Source organism: Haliaeetus albicilla, chromosome 10, assembly GCF_947461875.1.
Source record: "Haliaeetus albicilla chromosome 10, bHalAlb1.1, whole genome shotgun sequence".
Lineage (NCBI taxonomy): Eukaryota > Metazoa > Chordata > Aves > Accipitriformes > Accipitridae > Haliaeetus > Haliaeetus albicilla.
This window is the reverse complement of record NC_091492.1, coordinates 27,073,784-27,096,089: the sequence shown is the minus strand read 5'-3', so window position 1 is coordinate 27,096,089 and position 22,306 is coordinate 27,073,784. Positions and strand designations below refer to the sequence as shown.

At 67.5% G+C, this 22,306-nt stretch overlaps 5 protein-coding genes across 8 annotated transcripts; 2 read left to right on the top strand and 3 right to left on the bottom strand.

Moving 5' to 3' along the window:
* Positions 1-1,656: 1,656 nt before the first annotated feature.
* On the bottom strand, positions 1,657-7,579 carry TRIM46 (tripartite motif containing 46). Of its 2 annotated transcripts, none has more exons than XM_069794392.1 (10): positions 7,148-7,579; positions 5,976-6,226; positions 5,520-5,863; positions 5,256-5,399; positions 5,032-5,127; positions 4,640-4,893; positions 4,398-4,519; positions 2,900-3,199; positions 2,508-2,805; positions 1,657-2,364 (listed from the first exon to the last, which is right to left on the bottom strand). In XM_069794392.1, the coding sequence occupies exons 1-10, from the start codon at positions 7,330-7,332 to the stop codon at positions 1,989-1,991; spliced, it is 2,370 nt and encodes a 789-aa protein (XP_069650493.1). In that variant the 5' UTR covers positions 7,333-7,579; the 3' UTR covers positions 1,657-1,988. The 2 variants fall into 2 exon arrangements, with proteins under 2 accessions (XP_069650493.1, XP_069650494.1); XM_069794393.1 differs by having other exon boundaries at positions 5,976-6,231; positions 7,148-7,331.
* A 78-nt stretch (positions 7,580-7,657) lies between these two features.
* On the top strand, positions 7,658-9,079 carry KRTCAP2 (keratinocyte associated protein 2). The gene is made up of 5 exons (XM_069794394.1): positions 7,658-7,814; positions 8,007-8,161; positions 8,234-8,297; positions 8,554-8,620; positions 8,883-9,079. The coding sequence occupies exons 1-5, from the start codon at positions 7,673-7,675 to the stop codon at positions 9,001-9,003; spliced, it is 549 nt and encodes a 182-aa protein (XP_069650495.1). The 5' UTR covers positions 7,658-7,672; the 3' UTR covers positions 9,004-9,079.
* Positions 9,080-9,710: 631 nt separating this feature from the next.
* Positions 9,711-10,396, top strand: DPM3 (dolichyl-phosphate mannosyltransferase subunit 3, regulatory). Its single transcript, XM_069793142.1, has 2 exons — positions 9,711-9,857; positions 10,088-10,396. Exon 2 carries the CDS (start codon positions 10,094-10,096, stop codon positions 10,370-10,372), a length of 279 nt encoding a protein of 92 aa, XP_069649243.1. The 5' UTR covers positions 9,711-9,857; positions 10,088-10,093; the 3' UTR covers positions 10,373-10,396.
* A 2,533-nt stretch (positions 10,397-12,929) lies between these two features.
* Positions 12,930-15,423, bottom strand: SLC50A1 (solute carrier family 50 member 1). 2 transcript variants are annotated; one of them, XM_069794387.1, is made up of 6 exons: positions 15,158-15,314; positions 14,476-14,553; positions 14,230-14,353; positions 13,991-14,152; positions 13,768-13,887; positions 12,930-13,462 (listed from the first exon to the last, which is right to left on the bottom strand). In XM_069794387.1, the coding sequence occupies exons 1-6, from the start codon at positions 15,223-15,225 to the stop codon at positions 13,361-13,363; spliced, it is 654 nt and encodes a 217-aa protein (XP_069650488.1). In that variant the 5' UTR covers positions 15,226-15,314; the 3' UTR covers positions 12,930-13,360. The 2 variants fall into 2 exon arrangements, with proteins under 2 accessions (XP_069650488.1, XP_069650489.1); XM_069794388.1 differs by lacking the exon at positions 14,476-14,553 and having other exon boundaries at positions 15,158-15,423.
* Positions 15,424-16,253: 830 nt separating this feature from the next.
* EFNA1 (ephrin A1) lies at positions 16,254-19,660 on the bottom strand. Of its 2 annotated transcripts, XM_069794389.1 has the most exons (5): positions 19,504-19,660; positions 17,800-18,095; positions 17,651-17,716; positions 17,346-17,396; positions 16,254-17,145 (listed from the first exon to the last, which is right to left on the bottom strand). In XM_069794389.1, the coding sequence occupies exons 1-5, from the start codon at positions 19,602-19,604 to the stop codon at positions 17,030-17,032; spliced, it is 630 nt and encodes a 209-aa protein (XP_069650490.1). In that variant the 5' UTR covers positions 19,605-19,660; the 3' UTR covers positions 16,254-17,029. The 2 variants fall into 2 exon arrangements, with proteins under 2 accessions (XP_069650490.1, XP_069650492.1); XM_069794391.1 differs by lacking the exon at positions 17,651-17,716.
* Between the last annotated feature and the right edge of the window lie 2,646 nt (positions 19,661-22,306).

The window sequence follows — 22,306 nt, the reverse complement described above, 5'->3', positions numbered from 1 at the left end:
CTTCCAGCCTGGCAGGCATGGGGATGGGGGGGGACTGCAAGGGGGGTGCACCCTGGGGGGGGGGGGGTTAGGGCAGGAGCTGGGGGGTTTGGCACAGGGAGGGCTTGGGGGGGGCATCTTTGCATGCACATGAACAGCAGGATGATAGGGGGGACATGCAGTGCCCTTGCATGCCAGAAGGAAGGGGCAAACCTAAAAAATGGGGGGGGTGGGGGGGTGGCTGAGGCACAGTATCACACACACCCCCCCACTGCCAGCTGGGGATCAGGTCGTGTGCCCGGGACAGGGCCCCGCAGGGTGTGGGGGGCACTGTGCGGGGCTGCTGCTGCATGGGGCTGGGCAGGGCTGTGCCTGCCCCCCCCCAGCCCTGGGCAGGGCCCACAGGAATCGAAACAGACACCCTACATCGAAACTAGACTAGGGCCTACAAAGAGCTGCCTGTTCACAGGGAGCCCAGCCTGGCCACCACAGCCCCACTAGCTCCGAACAGAGTTGGGGGGGGGGGGTGTTCCCCAGGGTGGGGTCTGGCCCCACATGTGGCTCCTCCGCCTGCCATGCCACTCCCCAGGGCCCCACGGGATGTGGGTACCTGGGTGTGGGGGGGAGTCCAGCCCCTGTTACCCTCCCCAAGAGGATACCCCAGCAGCCCCCCCCAGGCTGCACCGGTCACCCTTGGGAGCCCCCGCTAATGCTATAGGTGTTTTCTCTAGGACCAGCAGGGAGATGGTCTCTGCTGGCAGCCAGTCCAGGAGCACCCCGATACCCCAGGACAGGGTGGCAGCAGCCACGTGGCTGGGCAGAGTGCGGGCAGGGACCAGACACGTCAGCACTGCGCTGGCTGCTCCGGACCCTTTCCTGGGCAGGTTTGGCCCCTGCTGGCCACAGACCGAAGGACAGCCCAGCCCCATGGCCTCGCTGCCAGGGCCAGCCCCACGGCCTCACCGATGGGCACCGCACCCCAGGGAGCAGCCAGCACCCCACAGGCCCCAGTGCCAGTGCTCCCCACAGGGCGGCTGCCCTCTGCCGTGGGGTGCCTCTGGAGGAGTCTGGCATTGCATTTTATTGTAGGAAACCATGAAAATACAGCAATTGTAACAGAACCCAGGAGAAACTACAGCAGCTCGGACGGATCCTGGCATGGGACCCCTGGCATGGGCCCCCCTGGTGGATGGCAGCCCTGTGTGGCTCCCGGCCTGGTTGGATCCCGACCCCGCGGCCCCAGCCCACGCTGGCTGCGTGTGGTTTGGCACCGAGCGGTGTAACGGGGGCCAAGCGTGTCCCTCCAGATCATGTGCAGGCAGGGGCATGGGCAAGGATGGCCGAGCACATGGCTCCCCTGGGGACAGGCCAGAGCAGCCAGCAGCACTCTGTGGCCCCAGGGGAGAGCAGTGGGCACCATGATCCCACAGCCTGAAAGCCCACGGGAGGGACCCAGTGGCAGCTGTGTCTGGCCATGGTGGCTGTACGTGGCCACAGTGCTGCAGCCGAGTGAGCCACATTGAAAATGAGCCATTTTTAAAAAAAGTCTTCACACCTCGTTCCAGCCCAGCCTCCCCCCCCCGCCCTCTCTCCCCAAGCCCAGCTGCCTCCCCCACCCCAGCCAGCACCCAGTCTCTCCCCCCCCATCACCCCCCACCACCACCTGTCACCCCCCTCCCTTTACAGCCCCGTGTCCTGCTCTCACCCCCCTCCCTGGTCCGTCTCTAGGACTGACCCTCTGCCCAGCCCTGCCCTCGGCCCCAGCTCAGAGCAGCCTCAAGCTGAACTGGGGAAAGGGGCAGGCGGACAGGGAGAGGAGAGAATGGCAGAGCTGTCCCCATTCCCCCCCCCGCCACAAAACAAACATGTGCCTGTTCCCAGCAGCAGCAGGGCCAGGGCTGCCCTCCCTGTGCTCTGCTCCCTGCTTGCTCCTGTGCCCCCCAGGCCCTGGAGCTCGCTGGGCAATTGGGGGTCACAGCCGGCGCGCATGCGGGGAGCATGGGCACGGCTCAATCCAGCTTGGCGAAGCCCCCAATGGTCACTTTACGCTCCTGCTTGTTGGCCACCAGCTCCTGGAGATGCAGGGCACCCCCTCCGATGAAGCAGAAGGCAGGGCAGACGGGCCCCGAGCAGTCCACACCACACTCCCAGAGCTCGCGGAAGGAGACGGCATCATAGAAGCTCACCTTGCCCTGCTCGTAGTCCAGGCAGATGCCAATGCGCGGGGGCAAGGGCACGGTGCAGCCATTGGGGTCGCGAGAGGTGAGCGCCGACCCGTGCGAGAGCAAGATCTTGCCCATGCCAATGGTGAGAAAAGCATAGGGCGGGGGTGCCTCCACCGTCGTGTCCTCTGCCCCACTGTCATGACCGCTGTCGGGGTCATACCTGCAGTGGGGGGATGGGTGAGTCCCGGTGCTGACATGCAAGGGACAGGCTGGGGCTCCTCTCCATGCCCCAATGCCAGTGCCCAGTGGGGAGGCAGGAACAGGCAGAGGACGCCCCCCCGCACCCACCGAGACCCTGCTCACCTGGGGCTCACCACATCCTGCGGCACCTGGAACCACTCCTGCAGCTTGCTCTCCAGCCCCACGCCCACCTTGACCAGGTAGGAGCTGGGGTCCACGCAGCAGGCCCAGTAGCTCTTGCCCTGCGTGATGGCCACGTCACCAATGACCAGGTCGATGGAGAGGTGGCAGCTGGTCATCAGGCGCTCAGCGGCGAAGAGCATGGGGATGCCGGGGACGCTGCGCACAGCCCGCTGGTCCTTGCTGATGGCCAGCCGGTCCCGGTTGAAGCCCCAGCGGTTGTCCAGGAAGAAGTTGAGGACTGCAGGAAAGAGGAGAGGAGGAGGGGTGAGAAGGACGGTGCGAGCGGCCGGTGGGGTGCTGGATCGCTGCTCCGAGCTCCCGGCACCCCTCACCTGGGGCAGGCGGCGTGTGCAGGTAGATGTCCTCACTGTACTCCCCAAAGCCCGCCTTGTTGCAGCCCTTCACTCGGAGCACATAGACGCTGTCGGTGTCCAGGTACTCCACAAGGGCGCTGGTGCCGTGCACCTCCTCCCGCCGCTGCCACAGCTTCAGCCCCTTGGCCTTGGTGTCCGTCTTGCGGTACTCCACCGTGTAGTGCCAGGCGGGTGGCGAGTGCTGCGGCAGCCGCCAGCACAGGAAGATCTGGTCGTAGGCGTAGGTGCGCTGTGTATCGATGACGGGGGCCTCGGGCGCTGCAGGGAGAGGCACCAGCGGGCATCAGGCAGCATCCCCTGCCCCGGCAGGCGGGGAGGCGGCCAGACGCAGGGAGGGGGCATTCCGGACGGACGCACGGACGCACAACCAGCAGGAGTCTAAGGGGATCTGACTGCAGAGACCGTGTGTAGGCACCAGAGGAGAGCGAGAGTCAGGGAGACAGAGGAGCTCGCTGCTGTGGGGCTCCAGGGACCAGACAGGCTGAGTGCAAGTCGGGGAGGGAGAAGAGAGAGAGAGAAAGAGAGAGGATGGAGGCAGCAGGAGAGGAGGAGGGGAGGAGATGGGGATGGCAGAGTAGTGTGAAGATGCCAGCGGCATGGCAGGAGCAGCAAGGCAGGGTGGGAAGAAGGGGTGGAGAGATGAAGGGATGGCAGGTGGAAGTGGGGCAAGGAGGAGGACAGAAATGGGGTGAGGAGGGGACAAAAATGGGGCGAGAGGCAGACAGAAATGGGGCGAGAGGTGGATGGAAATGGGGCGAGAGGTGGACGGAAATGGGGCGAGAGGCGGACGGAAATGGGGCGAGAGGCGGACGGAAATGGGGCGAGGAGGGGGCAGGATGCGTGGCAGCAAATGGAGGGGGGACAGAGCCACAGCCTGCCACCACCAGCAGGCAGGACAGGCATGGACAATGGCGGCGGAGGGGGGACAGGCCGGGAGTGGGGATGGAGGGATGGGACAGAGAGAGCGGGGCCAGCTCTGGGGCAGGGATGTGACTTGCCTCAGTTACTTCGGTGACGACTCAGCAGCGGCCGCAGCCTATAAACAAAGAGAGGTAGAAGCAGGTCTGAAAAGTGTTGCCAGCGGGTCCAGCAGGGCCACGCGGCTCCTGCCCTGTGGGGAAGCAACTGCCCTGCAGCGGGGCAGCCTCCGCTCCGTACTCACCCTCCGGCGCTCCTGCTGCCCTTACCTGGCACCGTGGCCCTGCCTGTCCTGCCCCCTCGCCTGGCCGCCCTGGCACAGGGCAGGGCAGAGACAGGGATCACTTTGGGGGCTGCTGGGATGGGGGCCATCCCTGACGGGGAAGGGGGACCAGCAGATCCGCGAGCGCCCACCCGAGCGCAGCCCTCCATGGCCGTGGTTGAGCTCCGGCTCCGAGGCGGGCAGGGAGCCACTCTGCCCACAGGGGCTGCACCTCCACATGGGGCACAGCCGGTGCCCAGGGCCTGCTGCCTTTACCTCGCATGAAGGCCAGGTCGGTGAGCAGCTTCAGCTCCCTGCTGACGTCCAGCTGGAAGTGGCTGAAGGAGGCTGTGGCTGCAGGACGGAAGCTCTGCAGTGAGTCGGTGGCCCTGAGGATCCTGAGGCATGGGAGAGCATGGATGTCAGGGTGGCACACAGTGGCCACCTTGGGCACTGGAGGGCTCTGACCACCCCCCCCCAGCAGCCCCATGTCCACCAGGGTCCCTGCAGCCTGGTACCTGTTGTGCAGCTGCTTGGCAGCCTGGACAAAGCAGGGGTGGTCGGTTTCCTTCAGCACCTCCTGGGCATAGCCCACCATGCCCGAGTTCTCCAGCATGGCCTGGTGTTCCTGGATCTGGCAGTGCAGGCTGGCCAGCCGCTCCTGCTGGCACTCCTCGATCGCCTGCAGCAGGGTTGCCCGCTTCTCCTCCAGAATGGCGCACAGCCCCTGGATCAGCTGCGACACCTCCTCCTTGGCCTGTGAGCCATTCACCTGCGGAGCACAGCAGGGTCAGCGAGCACAGCAGGGTCAGCATGCTGCACGCCCCAGGGCGGAGAGGGGACCAGGCTGGCAGTGCCACCCCCCCACCTAGGGACAGCTCAGGGACAGGTGGGCACCTTCCGCCCTCACCTCTGTGTGCTTCACCGTCTCCTCCAGCTCAGCAATCTGGGTCTGCACCGTGTCCTGGCTGCTCAGGATGTAGGCGAGGCTCTTTGTCAGCTTCTCCTGCAGGGAAAGAGGTGAGGCAAGGCGCTGGCAACCCCCACGTCCCTGACCTGCACACCCCATCTGCAGTGGGGCTCCGCCAGTGCCCCCAATTCCTCCCCCCTGAGTGTGGCCCCAGTGGCTCTTACCCTGAGGGCCTGGTAGGCGCTGAGCACCGGGGTGATCTTGTGGCTGGTGTGAGTGCGTCGCACGCGGCAGAGCTGGCACACCAGCCGCTGGCAGGTCTTGCAGTAGTGAGTCACCTCCTCCTTGTGCTCTGGGCACATCAGCCCCTGCGTGGACACAGGGGAGCTCAGCAGGGCTCCGTGCCCATCCCCCATCCAGCGTCCCTGTCCCCCCCCCACCTGCAAAATCCCAAGCGGGGAAGGAAGACCCCAACGGAGAGGCCGTACCTTGGGGCGGAAGGTGAGGGTGGGGGGCGTGGGCTCATGCTGGGCTTTCTGGGTGCCCCAGGGGTGGTATAGCTTGAAGCACTCATTGCAGAAGCTGGACTTGCACTCGGTGCAGCCCTTGGTGGCCTCCAGCTGCGGGGGCTTGCAGAACTGGCACATGATGGCAGCGCTGATGTTGATGGTCTGGCGGTAGCGCTCCACCACCCGCTCCAGCGTCAGGTTGCGGAAGAGGCTGCCCAGGCCCCGCTCGCCCAGGTCCACGTCCCGCTGGCAGGCAGGGCAGGGGAAGCTGACGGTCTGGGGGTGCACGGTGCCCCGCTTGCGCCCCGGGTAGGTGCCAAAGCCTGCGGGAGGGAGGCAGGGAGGTCGTCAGGCGGGGCGCGGCGCCCCAGGGCTGCTCGGCCCTCCCGTGGGGGACCCAGTGGGTGCCATCCCAGCCCCCCCCAGCTGTCCCACCTGACTTCAGGAGGCGGTCGAGGCGGTCAGGCTTGGGGATGGCCCGGCGCCCCAGGCGAGGGCTACGGGTGGCAGGGGTGGCAGCAGGCGAGGAGGGCTCAGAGGTGGGGTCACAGCAGAGGTAGCCGTGCTGCAGCAGCACCTCGCTGGCACAGACATGGCAGACATTGTGTGTGCAGGGCAGGGCCAGCGGCTGCTTGTACATCTCCTTGCACACCGGGCAGACCAGCTCCCGCTCCATGTTCTTCATGCTGGTCTGGGGAGAGAGGGGGGAGCATCACCCGCTGCCGATGGGACCAGGGCCACAATGGGGACTGGGGCTGGGGCTGGGACTGGGGCCAGGATCAGGGCTGGGACCAGAACCAGGACCAGGATCAAGCCTGGGACCAGCAGCAGGGCTGGGAGGAGGATCAGCACTGGAACCAGCACCAGGATGGGGACCAGGGCTGTGACTGGGATGGGGATTGGGGCTGGGGCTGGCACCAGGGCCAGGATCGGGACCGGCACCAGGACCAGCACCAAGTCCATGATCAGGCCTTAGACCAGCAGCAGGGCCAGGATCAGGCCTGTGACCAGCACTAGGGCCAAGATGAGGACCAGCACTGCAACCAGGGCTAGGATGGGGACCAGGACTGGAGCCAGGATCAGGCCTGGCGCAGCAGCATGGTCAGAATCAGGACTAGCACTGGGACCAGCAGCAGAATGGGGACCAGGGCTGGGATCGGGATGGGGATTTGGGCTGGGGCCGGCACCAGGGCCCGGATCAGGACCAGCCCCGGGGACCAGAGCCAGGACCAGCACCAGGGCCAGGACCGGGATGGGCACCAGGATCGGGGCCAGGATGGGGACAGGGACTCCCGCCCACGGCTGTGCAGGCAGCCCCCGGCGCTCCCGGTGTTCCTGGCCCCGAGGGGGGCCGGTCCCGGCGGTGACACAGTGCAGGGGGAGGCCGGTGCCAGCCTTCCCCGGGGATCGCCGCCCGGTGAATCGGGGCGCGGGTCCGAGGCCTCGCCGCGGCCTGCCCGGCCCTCAAGGGCACCCTCGCCATCCCGCCCACCCCCGCCATCGGGCCCCACCGCGTTGCCATGGCGACGCCGGGCCCGGGAGAGCCCGGCCCGGCCCGGCCCGGCCCGGCCGCCCCGCGGTGCACCCCCCGCCCCGCCGCCGCTCACGCTAATGCGGACGAGCGCGTCCATGATGGAGGTGAAGGTCTGCAGGTCCTCGCCCTCGGCCATGGCTCCGCGCCCGGTCCCGGCGCCGGTCCCCGCGGCGGCGGCAGCAGCAGCAGCCGCGGACGCCCCGGTCTGTTGCAGGGAGCGGCGGAGCCGGGGGGAGGGCGGGGGGCGGCGGCGCGCATGCTCAGCGGGACCCTCCCCGGCAGCGGCGGCGGGGGGACGGCGGGGGGCGGCGGCGGCGCGACACCGGGGGGCTCCCGCCACACCCCCGGGTGTCCCCCGCCGAGCCCGTTGCGCACGGCAGCGCGGCTCGAAGAGCTGCGCCCGGGGTGGACCCCGGGCGGGCTGAGCGGGGCGCCGGGCAGGGCCGGGGCCGGTGGGGGGGTCCCGCGCCCCCCATCCCCCGGGGCGCCCGCTGCGCCTCTCCCCGCCGCCGGGGGGCGCGGGAGACGGCGGGGACTGCAGCGCCGCGCCTGGCCGCCAGGGGGTGCCCGAGCCGGCCGGAGCGCCTAGCCCGCGGGGATGGGCGGGGGGCGCCGCGCATGCGCACTACCTCCCCCCGCGTCCCGTGCCGCGTCCCTCCCCGCGCCGTCGCAGTGCGCCTGCGCAGACCGGCAGCCACGGGACGGTCCTGGGCCGGGGGCGACGCCGCGGGGCACCATGGGTAACGGGGGACTGCGGTCGGGGCGGCCCCGGGGCGTCGGGGGGAGAGCGGCCGAGGCGGGCCTGGGGGGCGACCGGGGCCTGGGGGACTGCGGGGTGCGCTGGGGCCCGGGGGCAGCCGTGGCCCCGCGGTCCCTGCGGCTGCGGTGGCCCGGGCCCCGACGCCGTTGCTGAGGCGGCCCCGCGGCCCCAGCCGTAGGCACGGGCACCTCCCTGGCGCTCTCCTCGCTGCTCTCGCTGCTGCTTTTCGCCGGGATGCAGATGTACAGCCGGCAACTGGCCTCCACCGAGTGGCTGACCATCCAGGGCGGGCTGCTGGGCTCCGCGCTCTTCGTCTGCTCCCTCACCGTATCCTTTGCGGCGGCGGGGAGCGGGGCCGGGGGTGCAGCTCCTCGTTCTGTCCCTTAACCCTCCAGCCAGGCCTTCAACAACCTGGAGAACCTCGTCTTCGGCAAGGGCTTCCAGGCCAAGATATTCCCGGAGAGTGAGTGCTGCGGTGGGGCGGGGAGGAGGGGGAGCCTGCGGCAGGGCTGGGGTCGTGAAGGGCCTGCAGCCTGGCCACGTCGGTGCTCTGCCGGTGTGACCCAGGGGTCCCAGCCCAGCCTGGGCAGAAGGGCCCACCCGGGTGGTTCCCCCTGAGCTTTTCCCGTGCTGCGGGGCCACTGGCCCCTGCTGCTCTGAGGCTGCCGCATTGGGGCAGCACAGCTACATCTTTTCTCTCTCCTGTTTTTCTCCTGCAGTCCTCACCTGCCTCTTGCTGGCTCTCTTTGCCTCTGGCCTCATTCACCGAGTCTGTGTGACCACCTGGTAAGTGCAGAGTTTGCCCCATTGGGGCAGGGAGCAGCCATCGTGCTGCTGTGGCTGCTGCCAGGGACCCTGACGGCTCGTATTTGCCATTGGCGGTGGGGGGAACAGGACACTGGGCAGGGCCAAGGCTGGCCAGGGGACCCCAGGGTGGCCAGTGTTAAGCACCGCAGCGCAGCGGGATTGAAGGGGAAGGTGTTGGTTAGACCCCAGCCTGTTCCTGCCTGCCAGCAGCTGAGCAGTCTCATCTCTTCCTTCCTCACAGCCTCATCTTCTCCATGGTCGGCCTCTACTACATCAACAAGATCTCCTCCACCCTCTACCAGTCCGCAGTGCCCATCGCTGCTCCCGCCAAGGCTGTCGGCAAAGGCAGGAAGAGGAACTGACAGCCTGCTGCCCCTTCCCTCGGGCTGCCCCCTCCCCTTGGGGCTCTCAGCTGCCCAATAAAGCCATTTCTTTGTAGCCTCTTGTCCATGGCTGCCGTGGGTTTGGTTCCTCTGCTGGCTGGGTGCCGGTGTGGCTGAGAGTAGTCCCCTTGGCTCGTCCAGGCTGCGACAGAGGCTGGGGTGGGTTCTCCACCTCGCTGCTGCCCAGGGTGGGTCCCGGCACCAGCTGGCAGAGTGTGGTGGCAGCCGTCAGCCCCCCTGCTGGAAAAAGAGGGGATGGCGTCTTCTCTGCCTGGACCCACAAGGGAGGAAAATCCCAGCTGCGCCGGGCGGGTGGGAACCGGCTCCCATGTTGCAGGGGGTGGGTGGGGGGCTGCGAGGGTGCCGGTGGCTCAGGTCTCTGCTGGGGGAGGGGGAGCGGCGGAGGGGCAGGCTCCGTCCCTAACTGCCACCAGCCCTCTGCCACCTCGGCCGAGACTGCCGGCGCTTGGCAGGAGAACAAAGGCACGTCCGTGCCCTCCCCGCGACGGGGGAGGGCAGCCGCCGGGCACCGGTGCTACCGCGGGGCGCGGGGTGGCCGTGGGAGGGCTGGCAGGGGCTGCTCCCACGCCAGTCCCCTGCCGCCCGTCCCGGCCGGACGCGGAGGAAACCAGATGCTTCCTGCCGCCGCCGCCGCCGACAAAGCCCGGCGCTTCCGCCGGGCCCGGGCCGCCCCGCACAACCTCCCGCCGCGCATGCGCTGTGCGATGTGACGTGGCGCGGCTCGGCACTGCAGCTCCCGGCGGACCCCGCGCTGCCGTGACGTAATCCTCGCGACGGGGGGCGAGCGGGCGCCGGGCCCGGAATCGGTCCAGGTGGGGGAGGGGCCGGCGCCGGCAGCGGTACCGGTTCTTCGGCCGGTTCGGGAGGGCTCAGAGGGGGCCGGGGTCTGGCGCCGGTTGGCGAAGGCCCGGCGGGGTCCGGCGTCGGGCTTCGTCCGAGAGGCCCCGGAGGGGGGGACCGGGGCCGGCCCGGTTATGGTGGGCCGGGGGGTGTCGGTGCGCGGCGCGGGTCGGTCCGGCTCTCACGGCCGCTCTCTTCGCAGGCCGCCATGACCAAACTGGGGCAGTGGCTGTGCGGACTCGTCCTGCTGGGCTCGGCCTGGGCCGCGCTGGCACTGGCGCCGCCGGGGCTGCGGTTGCCGGCCCCGTGCCGGCAGGCCCTGCTGCCCCTGCCTGTCTACCTGCTGGTGGCCTTCGGCTGCTACTCCCTGGCCACCGTGGGCTACCGCCTGGCTACCTTCAACGACTGCGAGGAGGCAGCTGCCGAGCTGCAGGAGCACATCAGCGCGGCACGGGCAGACCTGAGCCGACGAGGGCTGCGCTTCTGACCCCAATAAAGCTGAGGGACTGTGGCTGCCTGTGGTGTACGGTGCTCCTGGGAGACCAGGGCACGGGGTGGGGTGGGGGGCCTTTGGCTGGGGCTCCTCTGGGCAGTGGTGCCCTGGTTGGGGGCCGCAGGCAGCCAAGGACCTCAGGATGCGGCTTGAAGCCACACTGGTGGGAAATCACTAATGTCTCCCCACCGTGAGGCTGGTTTTCGGGGGGGGGGCAGGTCTCCACACAGGCCTGGGTCCCCTCTTGGCACTCCCACCACCCTGCAAAGGCTGCAGGGATCCCAGCCTGGCCTCTCCCTCTCCCAGCTTCTTGGAGCTTGGCTCTAGAGGCAGGGATGCAAAGTGCCGAGGACAGGATCAGGCCTTGCCCCAAAGGCCCATGGCTGTGGGCAGAGCACATTCCCAGCTGCCCTTCAGATGTGGTTCGCACCGTCAGGTGGGAGCTGGAGAAGACTCATCCTGATCCCACTGGCTGGTTTCCAGGGGAAGGAGGAGAGAGGCTGGCTGGGTGGAGCAGGCGGCGCAGCCTTTAAAATGCAGAGTGCCCAGAGCCTGTGGTGTCCCCCGGCCTGCCAGGGCGGCTCAGCCCACGCCGGGGGGCTGCTCCCTACTCCTGCCGGCACAGCGACTGCATCTGCTGCTCCTCTGGCCGCACCTTCACGGGCAGCGGCAGGTAGACGTGCCAGAGCACCGTGCCAGGCTTCTCCAGGAAGGGGGTGAGGTGCCCTGTGGCAGAGGCATCCCTGCGGGGGGAGGGGGGAGAGGGCCCTCTGTCCGGGGGTGCCCTCTGTCCAGGGGGGCCCAAGACCCATGCTGCCGGCCCAGCTGGAAGAGCTGTGCGGCTGGTGGTGACGCATGCTGGGGCCTGCCTTCCTGGCAGCCTCCCTGGCTTCTTCACATACCAGCCAAAGGACTTTCTTGTTTTTAATTATCAGCTGCACATCCTTCTGCAAAAAGGAGCAGTTGGTATCATGAGGGAGGACTCCGGCTAATTAGCAGGAGCAACTAATTAGCTGTTTCCTGAGCAACAATGGCAGCTCAGAACAGGGTGGGCAGCTCCCTCGGTCTCGCCTGTGTGCGGCTGTTTGTGAGGTGGCACCACCCTAGATTCAGCAAAGCGGTGCCTTTCTGGGGCAGGGACGGCAGCCTTGGTGCAGGTCAAGCTCCGTGGGCTATGCACAGCCCTCTGCAGGCTACTCCTGGCCATCCAGGGGCTACTCACAGCCCTCTGGCAGCTCGGCAGGCCAGCAGCACAGCGACAGCTTCTCCCTGCACAGACATGTGCCCGCTGCGGGTGCTCGCATCCCCAGGAGACGCTCGACACGCCTCCGGCCTCGCGCGTGGGGCCACATTGTGGCCACTCCTGCCAGCCGCTCATGGCACATGCCAGCCAGCATGACCAGTCGGCAGCCAAGTTTCTGTCTGGTGCGTCAGTGGGGAAAGCTGCCTTTTCTCAAGGCAGTCAGTCCTTTAGCAGTGCCTTCGCCGAGGCTGGGAGCTGCGCCCCGGTGCTGGGGCAGGGAGAGCGGGGGCTCCTCCCCGCTGGGAAATGGGGCTGCTGTGGCTGGGGGAGTGAGCGTCGCCCTGGGGCGAGTCCCTGGGGCAGACACACCTGCAAGCACAGCCCGTGCGGGCGAGGGGAGCCCCAGCTCCGCGGGTCGCAGCAGCAAGACAGAGCACGCTGGGCGAGCCCTGCAGCTGCACTGGCTGGGGCTGCACACTGCAGCGTGGCAGGAGCTCGTCTTGCCCTCCAGCCACCGCTCTCATCTTGGCCCCGTTCCTGCTGCTTGCCTCCGTATTGATTTTTCCCAGGCCACGTCGCAAGGTGTAAACGAGCGTCTGAGCTGTAGCACGGGCTCTGCCAAAGTCCTCGTCACCACTTCCTTAATCCAGCCTGCATCATCCAGGATGGAAGACCTGCCTGCGCCGACAGAGCCGCAGGGATGTGGCTCTTTGCCCTGGGGGAGGGGTCTCCTGCCCCGGGAGGGGGGGGCACCTTTCACAAGGCTCTGGGCATCTGTTGTGCAACTTGATCATCCAAATGTGTTCCTGACCCTCTGCTGATGTGCTTGCCTGATAACTTCATTACAGATCATTGTTAATTTGTTAATCGAGTTTGAGACGATGCCAACAGCCGCCTGATTTGTGCACGCTCAATCGTGGTTTTAGCGAGGATTTTAATTGATTATAAGTTTGCTGGCCTGACAGCTGGTAGCAAGCCCCATGTCGAAGCTGCAGAACGGACTTTTCTTTCCCTGTTGTGACTGGTGTCCCCAGGCTGCTGCTCAGGGAGGGGGGAGTCAGAGCAGCCTCCCCAGGCAGTGCTGCCATCCTCGGTGCCCCCTCCCTACCCCAACCCAGCCCTGTGCCTGCTCCCTCCCTGGGGTTGGGGCTGATGCTTCCTCACTGCCAGAAAGTGGGTGCTGTTGGAGGAGGGTCCAGGGGGTGCCAGGATGAGCCCCCACCACCCTGGGGACAAAGCAGCTGTGGGGACAAGAGCCATCCCAGAGTCCACAGCCAGCACACCAGGAAGGAGGTGACAACAACCAGGTGCTCTTCAGTCTCTGATTTATTAAAAGGCACTTAAATTCATACAAAAGAGACACAGGGCTTCCCGGCAGCCCCAGCCTGGTTGCTGGGGCAGAGCCGTGGGCATGGAAGACTGTCTGGGGGGGTCCCCAGGGACAGGCGGGGTGCCCAGGAACTGGGGTGGGGGGCTCCTGGCACCCCGAAGGCATCGCTGAGACCAATCCAACCATCACCGAAGGACCAAGGGCTGGAGGGATGCCAGTGAGAGTGAACCACAGAGGCAGGAGGTGCCCTCCAGGGGCCCCTGTCCTGCCAGGAGCGGGCAGCCCTTGGCACCTGGGGCTCGGTGGCTGGGGCCAGTGCACGCTGGAGCAGACTGGCAAGGGTTCGGGGATCCTTCATCGGTCCAACAGTGCGTGAGCTCCTTCCTCGGGGGGGGCCAGCGGGGTCCCCTCAGGCATGCAGGGGTCTGTAGGTCTTGTCCTGGCCTGGCGGGTACCGCCAGAAAAGCCAGAACCGCACGATGCTGGTGACAATCCCTGGCACATTCGGGACCTGCAGGAGGACATGATGCGGGGGAGGGGGGCAGTGGGTCTACCCGGCTCATGGCGCTCCTGCCCTCCCCCATCGCTGCTCCACCAGCCCTGTGTTGCTGGGAGAGATTTATTGGCCTTATACCATCTAATTAATTAAAATCAATACTCATCTCGCTGAGCCTAGTCACGGGCTTTGCTGTGTGACACACACGACGCCGGACGGGGGTCGGCCTGGTGCCAACCGCTCAGCCGAATGCCGTGGGGCGGGGACGGGACGGGATGGGATGGGAGAGCATCCCTTGGCTGCCCGCTGCCCCAACCCACCGTGATGTAGGGGTCATGGAGCTGCAGGCCGTAGAGCGTCCAGCTGGTGGAGGCCAGGAAGGTGGTGATGGTCAGGGGGAAGGACAGGCAACGCGTCGACTTGCTCTGGACAATCTTGGCCTGCCGAAGCAAATGTCAGCCTGGGCCTGGGCCTGGGCTGGGCAGTCCCAGCACTGCTGCGCTCCCCCCCGAACCCCACCAGCTGCCGCCCAGCCCCACGCACCAGGTCGGCCAGCGGTGAGAGGTACATGCTGATGGTGAAGACACTGCAGAAGAGCCCCAGGCGTGCCAGGCGTGTCTGTGCATCGGCAATCAGGAGGGTGAAGTAGCCATAGCCAGCAACCAGCACAGCCAGGAGCAGCAGGCTGTGCAGCAGCACGGGGCGCTGGGGCAGAGAGGAGGGGGACGGTCAGGGCGAGGGTCCCTCCATCCCCCCATCGACCCAGGCAGGCTGGCCCCCACCTTTGCAGGGCTGTAGTAGAGGTATGCCAGGATGTAGAGGGTCTGCAGTGCTGCCCCAATGGTGTTGACGGTGATCAGGGTCCAGTCCTGCTTCAGGCAGCCATAGCCCAACCAGCTCAGGTTGCTGCAGGGCAAATGGCACAGGGGCTTGCTGGTGCGCCTTGGGCCTTCTGCTCTGCCCCACCACCATGTAACCCCCACCAGTTGCATAAGACACACCCCTCCCCGGGCTCAACCCCACTGTACTTGACATCGGTGGTGAGGAAGGGCAGGAACTGGATGTTCTCCACACTCTTGGTTGTCAACATCTGGCGCAGGTCAGACCTAGGGAGAGTGGGGGGGAGCAGCCTCCTGGGTGCCTGGCACCGTGGGGGGGGGGGGGGGCGGACTGTGCAGTGCTGGGGGGCTGCAACCTCTGCAGCCAGCAGGCACCCCCCAAAATATGCACCCTGAAATATTCCCAGCCCCTCCACACTGCAATTGTGACCACCCCTCCTCCAGCCCCTACAGCCTTAGTGCCCCCCCTGCATGCCCCGACCCCCCGTTCCCTGGTGGCCTTTGCCTTCAGCTTTGTCACCCCCCCAAACTCAGCCTTGCCCAAACCGCCCCAGTGCCCACTACACCGCACCCCTCAATTCCTCTCCCACTGCACCCCCTGAATTGGACCCGTGCTGTTCACCCTGCACCCCCAAACCCTCTGTGCCAGCCCCCAATGGACGTCATTGCACGCCCCCAAACCGGCCCGGGTGCCCTCTCCGTTGCACCCCCAACGCCCCCCCCCAAACCCCCATGGTCCCCACTGCACCCCCTGAACTGCCCCGGTGCCCTCCCCATTGCACCCCCAACCCCCCCGTGGCCCCCATTGCACACACACACCCCCCCCCCGCCGCCGGTGCCGCGCAGTGCCCGGAGCCGCCCGGGTGCTCACAGGCCGGTCCCGAACATGGCGAGGGTGCAGGCCAGGCAGGTGGCGGCGAGCAGCGGCAGCGGGGCCATGCCGGGCCGCCGCACCGGCGGCAGCGGGGGCGGTCCTGGCCGCGGCGGGGCGGGGCGGGACGCACTACCGGGGAGGGACCGGCCGCGGGACCGGGCGGGGACCAAGGAGGCAGCCAGCGGGGTGTCCGGTCGCAACGCGCCGAGCAGCCCCAGCACCACCGCGATGGGTAGGGTCCGTCCCATGGGGCACCCCAGGCAGCACCCCACAGCGGGGAAGGGGGACACACACACACAACCACATCCCACCTCCGGTGTCCCCAGTGCAGGGAGCCCACCTCCCCAGGACCCTGCATCCCTGAGTTCTCCCACACCCCAGATCCTACATGCCCGGGGTCCCCCATCCCTGTGACCCTGCCTCCCCAAGACCCTCCATCCCTACAGCCCCAAATTCCAGAGGCCTCATGTCCCTGTGAGCCCACCTCCCCAGCACCCTGCATCCATGGGGTCCCTCCTCCCCCCCCCCCCAATCCCATATGCCTGGGGGTCACACATCCCTGTGATCCCAATTCCCTGAGCTCCCACCCCACATCCAGTGTCTCACACCTCGGGGGTCCCACATTTCTGTCATCCCACTGCCCCGAGATCCCCCAGTCCCCGGGACCACTAGGCCCCAGGGACCCACCACCCCACAGGGGGTCCTGGGGCCCTGCCAGGCTGCGTCCCCTGCACAGCCCCAGGGGACTCCAGCCACACCTCAACCCCCCTCCTTGCTGCCCATTAGGGCAGCTGCTGCCCCAGGCCTGGAAGCTCATTCCAGTGCAGGGGGGAGGGGGAAAAACCACCCCCCCCAGTCCCAGGGAGGGCTTTGTGTCACCAGATAAACACAACTGATAGCACCAGCCAGACCCACCGTGGCACTTTTCCACTTCAAAGCCCTGTGCAAACACCAGCCAATTAATTAATTAACCAGCACAAATGCCCCACATGGGCCATTCCTCCTTCCAAGGCCAGACATGGCCAGGAGGACAGCCCAGCCCTGTGGTGGGGGGGCAGGCCCCTTACACCCCCCCCAGCCCAGGTGCTCAGCATGCTCTTGGTTATTTATTCAAGACAATCATATAAAAACTCCTGTGTTAGAAAGCTGTACAAATCAGGGTGGGCAAAGCGCCCCGCGCAGGGTGCTGCTGGGGAGGGGTGGGGTGGGGGGGTGGGGGCCCCCTCTGGCACCCAGCAGAGGGGAGGGGGGAGATCCAGGGTGGGGACAGCTCTCACTGCCCCCCACCGCCATGTGCAGTGGGATGAAGAATGGGGAAGGGGCACAGCACAGTGGGGAGGGGGATGTTTCCTACAGTCCCGCTCTGCTGGCTGCCAGGCATCTTCTCAAGCACATCCAGGCTTCCAGAGCCGGTGATGCCAAGGGGCCGCAGCCAGCACTGGGGCACCCAGCTGGCCACAGGGCCAGCACCACGTCCCCGCCTGCGGGACACACAGTCTGAGCCCACAGCAGAGAGATCCGAGGGCCATCCGTGGGCAAGCTCAGCTCCTGGGGCAGGGGTGCCAGCCTCCTGCTCCTCTCCAGTCTGGGGCACATGCGGCTCCTCCACCCTCGGGCTCACACTCAGCCTCCGGCTGCTGAGACCATCCTGCCTGCGAGGGCCGGGGGAGCTGGGGCAGCCCGAGGGCTTTGGCTGCTCAGCTTGGCTTGGGGCCCTCTGGCCCTGTAATACTGACAAATCCTTTCCTTGCCCAGATGTGCACAGGGTAGGCCGCCCCGGGGCGCATGTGAGGACCACAGGGGTCCTGAGCATCCCGGCTCTGTCAGCAGCGGCCACAGCCTTGGTCTATCCGGGCACAGCGGGGTGGCTCACAGCCCCTGCGGCACCAGGAGGGGCAGGAGGAGGCTGATGAAGGTGAAGGGGCTGCTGCCCCGCATCCCCGAGTTCTGCCCCACGCTCCTCAGCACATGTGCGGCTGCATCATCTGTGGGGAGAGAAGAGCTGTGAGCATCCCTGGGGGAGGTGCCATGCCCCAAGCCAGCAGCACATCACCCAGCGCGGGGGCTGCTGCTAGCCCTGCTCCCCAGTCCCCCCACCCCAGGAGAGCAGCTGGGCTCAGCCTGGCTCCCCTGCCACCCCCACGGCTGCCTGGACCCATCTGCCTGCCTGCAGCCACCAACCTACCTGCCTGGATCCTCCCCTTCTGGGTAGAGGCAGGGACAGGCGGTGCCTGAGCTGCAAAGCAAACACGGGGTCAGGCGGGTGAAGGGCAGCTCCCTGACCCCCCCTCAGCCAGGTTTCACCAGGGGCCATCCACCACGCCAGCCACCAGCACTTTCCCAGCCAAGCCACATGTGCCCACACCCTGGGGCTGGCAGGGGGCCATGGCCTGGCCATGACACAGCTCAGGAAAGGCCGAGCTGGGCACCGACACTGTGAGCGGAAAGGGGGGGCACGGGCAGGACCCAAGGGGTCTGGGCGATACTCACTGCCTTTGCCAGTGACCGTCACCTTCAGCTTCAGGCATGCTTCCCCGTGCTGGTGAATGGGCTTGGCTGCAAGGGAGGATGGGGGTTAACTGGGGTGGGGGGAAGCCCAGTAGGGACCCCAGCCCCCTGGCAGACCCCCAGGCACTCACAGATGTAGTAGTAGCTGTGCCCCTCCTTGAACTCCTTGCCCAGTGTGAAGGGGGTGAAGCGCTGGAACTTCTCAGAGAACTTCTCGGGGCCATGAAGGGCGCTGGGCTTGTTGCACTCCCAGCGGATCTGCTCCTTGGAGCGGGGCTTGCAGGCCCGGTATTCCTCCGGCTCCACCAGATAGAGAGTGTAACGCTCCATGGCATGGGGGTCGACAGTCCCCTCCTCATAGTGTGGGCAGATGATGTCCAGGTAGTCATTGAGGCGCACCTCTACTGTGTAGTCGTTCCACAGGAACCTGAGGCAGGAGGGAGGCCGGGGGTCAGCTCCAGCAGGGAGAGGCATTGGGGGGGACCCCCCTTCCCCTGCACCCCCAAATTGCTCACACCAATTAACAAGGCCAAGAAAGGAGCTGCTGTGGGCAGGAGACTGCTCTCAGAGCCCAGGACAGGTCAACCTTTGGTTCACCCTTCCCTGTGCAGAGTCCCACAGTGTCCAGGCTGGTTTTGGGAGGAAAAGCCCCCACTGGACCAGCCCCCCTGCACCCAGCTGGTGAGCGCACCCCCCTTCCCAGAGCTCCCCAGTGGCCCCAGCAGGCGGGGAGCTGGAAGGGGACCCGCCAGAATGTGTACCCTGCCCATCGCAACACTCCCAGAGCCAGGAGGCATCGGCAGCTCTCGCCCATGGGGCAGCCAGCCTGGCTCCAGCGCCTGCTGCTCCCCACAACTCACCCCGGGGGGTGGGGAGGGACGACACACGGGACGGACGACATGGACAAACTGGCAGCTGATCAGGGCCTCTGTGGGGTCCCCTCACCTTGCTGGCTGCGGTGGCCTCGGGGCCAGCCCCTGCTCCCCAAACCCTGTGGACCCAGGTCACCCTTTTGGGGGGGGAGGCAGGGAGACAACACACAGCTCTATAACGTGGGGGGTGGTGCCTGGGGGGTGACCTACAGCTGGGGGCACACGGCCCAGGCAGGGGGCACCCCTATAGCCTAGAGGGGTCTGGTGCGTAGTGGGGGGGCACCCCTAAAGCCAAACAGGGCACTCCTGCAGTCTGGTGGGCTGGTACCTTGGGGGGGCACCCCTACAATTAGCGGGTCATGGCCCAGGGGGTGACCCCTACAGCCTGGGGGTCTGATGCCTGGGATGGGGTCACCCCCACAGCCACAGCCCGTCCCGGGGGCCGGTTCCTGGGCGCAGCTGGGGTGTTGGGGGCCCGGTCAGGCCCCCCCCCCCGCACATCCTGCCCAGGCGGCAGGAGCCAGGGCCGTGTTTGTCAACACGCTTCCCTGTGCCCCGGCGTCGGGGCTGGCGCCGCGCCACCCCCGCGGGGAAGGAAGAGGCCCCGCTCCTGCTCGGCCCTGGGAACGGAAAGGCCCCCCTGGTCGTTCCCCCCCCCTACCCGGTCCGCACCTGGACCGGCCGCGCCGCTCCCCGGCTGCGCAGCGGGACCGCCCCGCCGGCCTCAGCCCCGACCACACCGGGGTTGAACACCGGCCCCTCCGCCCCCCCCAGACCCGGGCTCGGTCCCCCCCTCCCCAGTCCCACGAAGGCTCCGGCCCCGCCGCCCGCCCCGGACAAAGGCCGCCGGGGAGCGCCCAGCCCCGGCAGGGAGCGGCGCCGCCCGCGCCCTCGGGGCCACCAGCTCCCGATCCGGGGTGGGGGGGGGGGGGGTCCCCCGAGGTGGGGGGTGGCGGCACTCACCGGGGGTTGGAGCTGTTCCAGAAGACGGTGTGGCGTTCGGCGGCCGCCACCCAGCACAGCCCGAGCCCCAGCAGGGCCAGGAGCACCCACCACCGCTCCATGCGCTTCGCGGGGCGCGCTCCGCCGGGCGGGCAGCGCGCCCGGCCCCCGCCTTAAGTACGGCCCCGCCGCCGCCGCCGCGCCCGGCCCCGCGCCCCGCCCCGCACACCGGGGCCGAGACACAACAACAACACGGGCAACGCGACGAGAGGGGAGGGGGGGCGCGGACGGGCCCCGCGCACGGCCGGCACCGGGCAGGGGTCGTCACCCCACCGGTGGGAGCTCGGGGGGGCGCAGGTCCTGCCCGGCGGCACCGCCGCCCGTGGTCCTGCGTGTGCGTCGGCAGGGGGGGTCTCGCCCCCGGGTTGATGGGCGATGATGGGGGTGAGGCCCGGGTTGGTCCCCGCGGGAGGTGGTGGGAACTCTGGGGGCTCGGGGCAAAGGGCCCAAGCCGTGACCGTCCCCTCCTCGCTGGGGGGAGCACTGGCCGGCGGTGGGGTCCAGCTGAGGGGGGGGGGACACCCTGCAGGCCTGGCCCCTCCCAGCCCGTTCCGTGGGAACCCCCTTATCTGAGATGCCAGGGACATCAGGAGCCCCTGGGCGAGCAGGGCCTCGGGAGCTACAGCAGCTACCAAGGAGGGGCTGGGGGTGTCAGGAGCAGTCCCCCCTCCTCCTCCTCCCCTGCCGTTATCAGCTGCCTCTGCTCTCCCAGAGCTTTGCTCCAGCACCAGCCAAACCCTGCATGCGTCCCCTGCCCCGCTCCCCCGCTCCCCGTTTGCTCAATATTGTGAAATTCCCCCCTGTGACCCCCCCAGCACAGGGCGGGGGGCTGCGTGTGCAGCGGGCGCTTTGCTGGCTGCCTGGAGGGGAGCGCAGCGGCTCGCTATCTGCTCCCATCTGCCCCCAACACTGATCCATCCTTGTTAAGCCTGGCAGAGAGATGCTTCGCCGCTGTGTTGTGAAGTGATAACTCAGCCGCATTTGCAAAACAACTTTCCTCTTGTTTATTACATAATGATCCATTGATTGTGGGTAATGTTGCATGCCCGCCGCTGCAGCCGTGCAAGGAGCGCTCCCCTGGCACGCTGGAGGGGCTTGGGCGGACGCCGGCACCGCGGCTGTAACCGGAGAGTGGCTGTCGGCTCCAGCAGCCAAGGGCTCCCGCGGGGCTGAGGGTGTGGGGCTGGGTGCCCCTCATCCCACCCGCATCCCCCATGTCTTCCTCACATCCCCGCCTCTCTCTCCACCCTCGGCTCCCGTGGGAGGGGGACCCGCTTTTTCCCTTTCATCCTCCCTTGTTGCGGCCAGGCCTGACATCATCCCCTGCGCCGTAATGACTATGCGAGGCCTCCTGCTCCCGGCAAGCCAGTGCTGCCGTGGCTTGTACAGGGGAGCACCTCCTGGGAACACCCCTGTGGCCGCAGCCCGGTGGGATCAGAGCGTGGCATGCACAAGCCACGGGGACAGGTGCAGCCGGACAGTGGTGGGAGCCGGTCAGCACCGCAGCTGCTTCCCTCCCTGGGGTCCTGGCATCACCTCCGTACTGCCCCCACTGTGGCAGAGACAGGCTGCACCTGTGCCGGGTGCCTGGGGAAACCGAGGCAGGGAGCAGTGATGGGGGGGCTGTGCAGCCTCTGGCAAAGCCCAGCACCTGAGGCCGTCCCTCCCGGCAGGGCTGGTGCAAGCCCCAGAGGGTGACGAGCCTCCAGGAGCACCACGTGAGGTCCGTCCCATGGGATTGGGATGTGGTACCCAGCGCTGTTGGCTGAGGGGCTCCCCCGTTCCCTTCGCTGCGGTCCCCAGCCCGAGGGCAGGGCCACCACTGCACGGGGACAGGACTGGCAGCAAGGCCACAGGGACCTGGCTGGGTCCCAGCATCACTGCCCTGCCTGGACCACGGCAAAAGGGCAGTGCCAGCGGCGGTGGCTGGATCGGGGGAGGAAGGACAAGCACATGTCCCCTGCTGGGGACAGCCTGAGGGACAAGCTGGGGCTAGAAGGTGTCCAGTTACCTCCCCACCTGGGGCTCAATGGTGAGGGACAAGCCGCAGCAGGGACAGGGTGACCATAGGCAGGGCTCCATACAGGGTGGGTGCCCACCCCCAGTGGCACCAGGGGTGCCCGTGGTGGTGCGCACGTGTGAATGGTCACGGCCACGCCTCCTGGTGCGTGTGGGGCTGGGGACTGCCTTGGGTGACCGTGGGACGGGGTCAGTGCCCGTGCAGGCAGGGCTCCTGCCGCACCAGCTGCAGTTTGCAGGACAAAGGTGAAGCCATTTCACGCCGTAAACGCTCGCAGCAGAGAGGCACAGGGCAGGTGGGGCTGGCCAGAGGCCGCAGAGCTCGTGACAAACTATTTATGGTTTCTCAGCTCGGGACACCCAGGTGTGCCCCAGCCGCTGCCCGTGCTGACGTCGCTGGCCATGAGGCTGGGGGAGGAAGAGAAACCGTCCAGTCCGTGGCCAGGAGTGAAGGCCACAGTGACGTGCCACGCCGGCTGCGTGCAGCCCAGCAGGTAGGCACAGCCCGATGCCAGGCTGCGCGTGGCAGGGGCAGAGCCGCATCCCCGAGGCTGGCTGGCCACGCCAGGCCCTTACGCATTTGGCCGGAGAGCAGGATGCACCCAGCCCTACCCGGGGAGGAAGATGCTGCCACGGGGTGATGCAAAGCCTTGTGCTGCACGGCTGGTCCAGGCACACACCTTGTGCCCAGAGCTGGACATGCTGCCAGAGCTGTAGAAGCCCCCCCAGGACCCAGGGGGCACCT

What these genes read in the sequence shown, in the direction of transcription:
- TRIM46 (XM_069794392.1), bottom strand. Translation starts at nt 7,332, where the DNA reads ATGCGCGCCGCCGCCCCCCGCCCTCCCCCCGGCTCCGCCGCTCCCTGC. An exon ending in CCCTCACCTTCCGCCCCAAG is followed by an intron (nt 5,400 to 5,519) that starts GTACGGCCTCTC and finishes GTGTCCACGCAG; the next exon opens with GGGCTGATGTGCCCAGAGCA. An exon ending in GCACACGCCGCCTGCCCCAG is followed by an intron (nt 2,806 to 2,899) that starts GTGAGGGGTGCC and finishes TCTTTCCTGCAG; the next exon opens with TCCTCAACTTCTTCCTGGAC.
- KRTCAP2 (XM_069794394.1), top strand. Translation starts at nt 7,673, where the DNA reads ATGGGCGGGGGGCGCCGCGCATGCGCACTACCTCCCCCCGCGTCCCGT. An exon ending in GACGCCGCGGGGCACCATGG is followed by an intron (nt 7,815 to 8,006) that starts GTAACGGGGGAC and finishes CCGCGGCCCCAG; the next exon opens with CCGTAGGCACGGGCACCTCC. An exon ending in TCTTCGTCTGCTCCCTCACC is followed by an intron (nt 8,162 to 8,233) that starts GTATCCTTTGCG and finishes CCCTCCAGCCAG; the next exon opens with GCCTTCAACAACCTGGAGAA.
- DPM3 (XM_069793142.1), top strand. Translation starts at nt 10,094, where the DNA reads ATGACCAAACTGGGGCAGTGGCTGTGCGGACTCGTCCTGCTGGGCTCG.
- SLC50A1 (XM_069794388.1), bottom strand. Translation starts at nt 15,408, where the DNA reads ATGGGACGGACCCTACCCATCGCGGTGGTGCTGGGGCTGCTCGGCGCG. An exon ending in GCCATGTTCGGGACCGGCCT is followed by an intron (nt 14,354 to 15,157) that starts GTGAGCACCCGG and finishes TTTGCCCTGCAG; the next exon opens with CAACCTGAGCTGGTTGGGCT. An exon ending in TCTCACCGCTGGCCGACCTG is followed by an intron (nt 13,888 to 13,990) that starts GTGCGTGGGGCT and finishes TTGCTTCGGCAG; the next exon opens with GCCAAGATTGTCCAGAGCAA.
- EFNA1 (XM_069794389.1), bottom strand. Translation starts at nt 19,604, where the DNA reads ATGGAGCGGTGGTGGGTGCTCCTGGCCCTGCTGGGGCTCGGGCTGTGC. An exon ending in TGGAACAGCTCCAACCCCCG is followed by an intron (nt 18,096 to 19,503) that starts GTGAGTGCCGCC and finishes CTCCTGCCTCAG; the next exon opens with GTTCCTGTGGAACGACTACA. An exon ending in GAAGGGGAGGATCCAGGCAG is followed by an intron (nt 17,146 to 17,345) that starts GTAGGTTGGTGG and finishes CTCTCCCCACAG; the next exon opens with ATGATGCAGCCGCACATGTG.